Source organism: Stomoxys calcitrans, chromosome 2 (genome assembly GCF_963082655.1).
Source record: "Stomoxys calcitrans chromosome 2, idStoCalc2.1, whole genome shotgun sequence".
NCBI lineage: Eukaryota > Metazoa > Arthropoda > Insecta > Diptera > Muscidae > Stomoxys > Stomoxys calcitrans.
This window is the reverse complement of record NC_081553.1, coordinates 60,486,218-60,490,414: the sequence shown is the minus strand read 5'-3', so window position 1 is coordinate 60,490,414 and position 4,197 is coordinate 60,486,218. Positions and strand designations below refer to the sequence as shown.

The window sequence follows — 4,197 nt, the reverse complement described above, 5'->3', positions numbered from 1 at the left end:
CATTTCTAAGGGTCAGTCACAGTTATGTCACCGAAAGTGACTGAAGTCCTGTCATCCCTTCTTTTGCAGTTCGAAAGTAACATAACAGTAGACCACAGCTTGGCTCAAATTTGGTATAGCGAGTTGTGTTAGGCTAATCGACATCCTCTTTCAATTTGGACCTGATCGGTTCAGATTTGGATATAGCCTCCATATAGACCGATTTCTCGATTTAAGGTTTTGAGCCCATAAAAGGCGCATTTATTGTCCGATGTCGCCGAAATTTGGGACAATGAGTTGTGTTAGGCTCTTCGACATCCCTTTTCAATTTGGCCCAGATCGGTGCAGATTTGGATATAGCTGCCATATAGACCGATCTCCCAATTTTAGGGTTTTAGGCACATAAAAAGCCAATTTATTGTCTGATGTCGCTAAAATTCGGGACAGTGAATAGTGTTTGGTAACTCGATATCCTTCTGCGATTTGGCCTAGATCGGTCCATATATAGATATATCTGCCATATAGACAGATCTCCCGATTTAAGATTTTGGGCCCATAAAAGGCGCATTTATTGTCCGGTTTCGCCGAAATTTGGGACAGTAAGTTGTGTTAGGCTCTTCGACATCCCTCTTCAATTTGGCCCAGATCGGTTCAAATTTGGATATAGCTGCCATATAGACCGATCTCGCAATTTAAGGTTTTGGGCACATGAAAAGCCCTATTATTGTCCGATTTCGCAGAAATTTGGGACAATGAGTTGTGTTAGGCTCTTCGACATCCCTCCTCAATTTGGCCCAGATCGGTTCAGATTTGGATATAGCTGCCATACACACCAATCTCTCGATTTAAGATCTTGGGCCCATAAAAGGCGCATTTATTGTCCGGTTTCGCCGAAGTTTGGGACCATGGGTTGTGTTAGGCTCTTCGACATCCCTCTTCAATTTGGCCCAGATCAGTCCAGATTTGGATATAGCTGCCATATAGACCGATTTCCCAATTTAAAGTTTTGAGCTCATAAAAAGCCCATTTATTGTCTGATGTCGCCAAAATTCGGGACAGTGAGTAGTATTTTGCCCCACGATAACCTTCTGCAATTTGGCCCAGATCGGTCCAGATATGGATATAGCTGCCATATAGACCGATCTCTCGATATAAGATCTTGGGCCCCTAAAATTCGCACTTATTGTCCGTTTCGCCGAAATTTGGGATAGTGAGATGTGTTAGGCTTCTCGACATCCCTCTTCAATTTGGCCCAGATCGGTCCAGGTATGGATATAGCTGCCATATAGACCGATCTCTCGATTTAAGATCTTGGGCCCCTAAAATTCGCACTTATTGTCCGATTTTGCCGAAATTTGGGATAGTGAGTTGTGTTAGGCCTCTCGACATCCCTCTTCAATTTGGCCCAGGTCAGTCCAGATTTGGATATAGCTGCCATAGAGCCCGATCTCTCGATTTAAGATCTTGAGCCCCTAAAAGTCGCACTCATTGTCCGTTCTCGCCGATATTTGGGACAGGGAGTTGTATTAGGGCCTTCGTCATCCCTCTTCAATTTGGCCCAGATCAGTCCAGATTTGGATATAGCCGCCATATAGACCGATTTCTCGATTTAAGGTTAAGGGCCCATAAAAGGAGCATTTACTGTCCGATGTCGCCGAAATTTGTGACAGTGGATTGTCTTAGGTTCTTTAACAACTTTCTGCTATTTGGCTCAGATCGATGCAGATTTGGATATAGCCGACATATAGACCGATCTTGCGATTCAAGGTTTTGGGTCCGGTTTCGTCGAAATTTGGGACAGCGGGTTGTTTTAGACTCTTCGACATTTGATCTTTCGATTTAAGGTTTTGGACCCATAAAAGGCGGGTATATTGATCGGTTTCGCCGAAATTTGGGACATTGGGTTGCCTAAGGCTCTTCGACATCATTCTGCAATTTGGCTCAGATCGATCCAGATTTCGATATAGCCGCCATATAGACCGATCTTTCGATTTAAGGTTTTGGGCATGTAAAAGGCTCATTTTTCGCCCGATTTAGAGGAAATTTGGGATAGTAAGTTGTATAGGGACCCATCAATAACCCCCTTCAATTTGGCTGGGCCAGATTTGAATATAGCTATAGACCGATCTCTCGATTTAAAGTTTTGGGCCCATAAAATGGGCAATTATTGTCCGATTTCGCCGAAATTTGGGACTTTCGCGGCTGACAGGCACCGACATTTAGGTGGGGACTCATTTTTAGACATGAACCAACTCAGGGGCGTAGTACGGAAAACAATTAATGATTTTTTAAGTAGCATGGAATTCCCAACTTAGATTTTCTGTTTCAAGGTTACTTTTTAGTATTTAGAGCGCACAACAAGCCGATTACTAGCTTAGCTGTCCAAAGTCACAAGGCGCGCATTAATATCCGCACCCTCTTTCCAACCTAATCTAGCCTTCACAATTCATTCTTATCCACATTTATTTAGCAAATTTTTCCATACATTTTTAAGTTCCAATTCATTTGTAAAGTTCACTTTACCAGCCGATGCCAGAGCTATGAAGGCCTCCATAACAAATGGAAGTTTCTGCTTTTGGGTCATGCTATGCCAAGTTATAAGAACCTCTTCGTTAGTCTTCTTATGATTTTCATTGGCGTTGCTGGACATATTCTCCACATAGAAACGTTTAAAATTCTCAAAGGGGCTCTCACGTACAGTCTCATTAGTTAATACAGCCCAGTAGAAGGGCAACTTAATGTGTGCTCTTATATTTTGCCAATTTATAGGTAAGCCTTTGGAACATTGAGGAATGTTATCCATTACAGCGGTCCAAAGCAATTGAACTTCTTTTTCAATAGTTTCCAAATTTGGATTCTTCGAATGGGAACTTTTTGTAGAATTATTTGGATTTATGGCGTTGCTTAAAAAATTGCAGTGTGGTTTATGGGCATTTTTGGCACTTTCCGGAGAGGAGTTTATTCCATTATCTGCATAGCCTTCAGGGGATTGCATTGCAATATCCTTGTCATTCTCATTTCCCTCAAACAGCCCATTTGCAATTTGCTCACATTCCATGACACTGATATGCGAATTTAAACAATTGGCGATCTCATCAATGTTGGTCAGAGTTGATTGGCCTTCATATATCCTGGGACGTGGATCATAGCCATATCGTAGGCAATTTGTTGATGAATCTTGGTTGGGGTTCTGGGTGCTGAAGATGTTCATCAGATCGTATTGCAAAATGGCTATAATAGTGTCCCATACGGAATTCAGCGTAAGACCGCATAATGGCATTTTCGAATATTTTTTTATTTACTTTAAAATTTGGTTTTATTTTTAAAGATACATAAATATTTAAAAAAAATAAGTAAAAATTATGAAATTTTAGAATTTTAAGAATATATAAAATTTGACATTAGAGACATTACAAAAAAATTGTTAAGCAATACAAATCCAAGCATAGGGATGTCCATGAAGATATCTTATATATAAAAATCAATTTGTGTTTGTTTGTAGGTTCGTTTGTTTGTGTGTTCATTATCGACTTAGAAACGGCTGAACCAATATTTACTGATTGTGCATAACGATCCCATGGTGAAAAAAAGGGTACTAAATTTTTTGATATCTGAAGGGTGGGCGGACCCACCCCCTCACCGCAATTTTCAGAAACGCCACATCTCGGAGATGAGTGGTGCGATTTTAGCGAAATTTTGTGTGCTCTCCTATAGTAGCCTAAAAATAAAAATTTGGTATCCAAATTTCGGATGGGGTACCTAGGGGGGGGCGCCCCACCCTAAAACCTACCAAACATATATTTAGACCAATCACGACAATATGGGACTCAAATGAAAGGTATTTCGGATAAGAAAACGGATCAGATATCCAACTGTCGGACCAAGCGTTAGAGGGGTGGTCCCCCCGAAAACACCCCTAAATCGGACATATTTACCGACCATGGCAATATGGGACTCAAATGAAAGGTATTTGAGAGTAGAATACGAATCTAATATTCACATATAGGACCAAGTTTCTGGGGGTCCAACCCGTCCCTAAAGCACACCCCGAAACAGGGGGGCGGACCCTCCCCCTTACCACAATTTTCACAAACGCCAGATCTCGGAGATGGGTGGTGCGATTTAAGCGAAATTTTGTGTTCTCATATAGTAGTCTAAAAATAAGAATTTAGTATCCGAATTTCGGATGGGGTACCTAGGGGGGCCGCCCCACCCTAA

At 41.4% G+C, this 4,197-nt stretch overlaps 1 protein-coding gene across 1 annotated transcript; it reads right to left on the bottom strand.

The window, feature by feature from the left end:
* Positions 1 to 2,424: 2,424 nt before the first annotated feature.
* LOC106090939 (uncharacterized) lies at positions 2,425 to 3,362 on the bottom strand. Its single transcript, XM_013257302.2, has one exon. The coding sequence runs from the start codon at positions 3,257 to 3,259 to the stop codon at positions 2,432 to 2,434; it is 828 nt and encodes a 275-aa protein (XP_013112756.2). The 5' UTR covers positions 3,260 to 3,362; the 3' UTR covers positions 2,425 to 2,431.
* Between the last annotated feature and the right edge of the window lie 835 nt (positions 3,363 to 4,197).

Coding starts and splice junctions, on each gene's coding strand:
- LOC106090939 (XM_013257302.2), bottom strand. CDS start 3,259: ATGCCATTATGCGGTCTTACGCTGAATTCCGTATGGGACACTATTATA.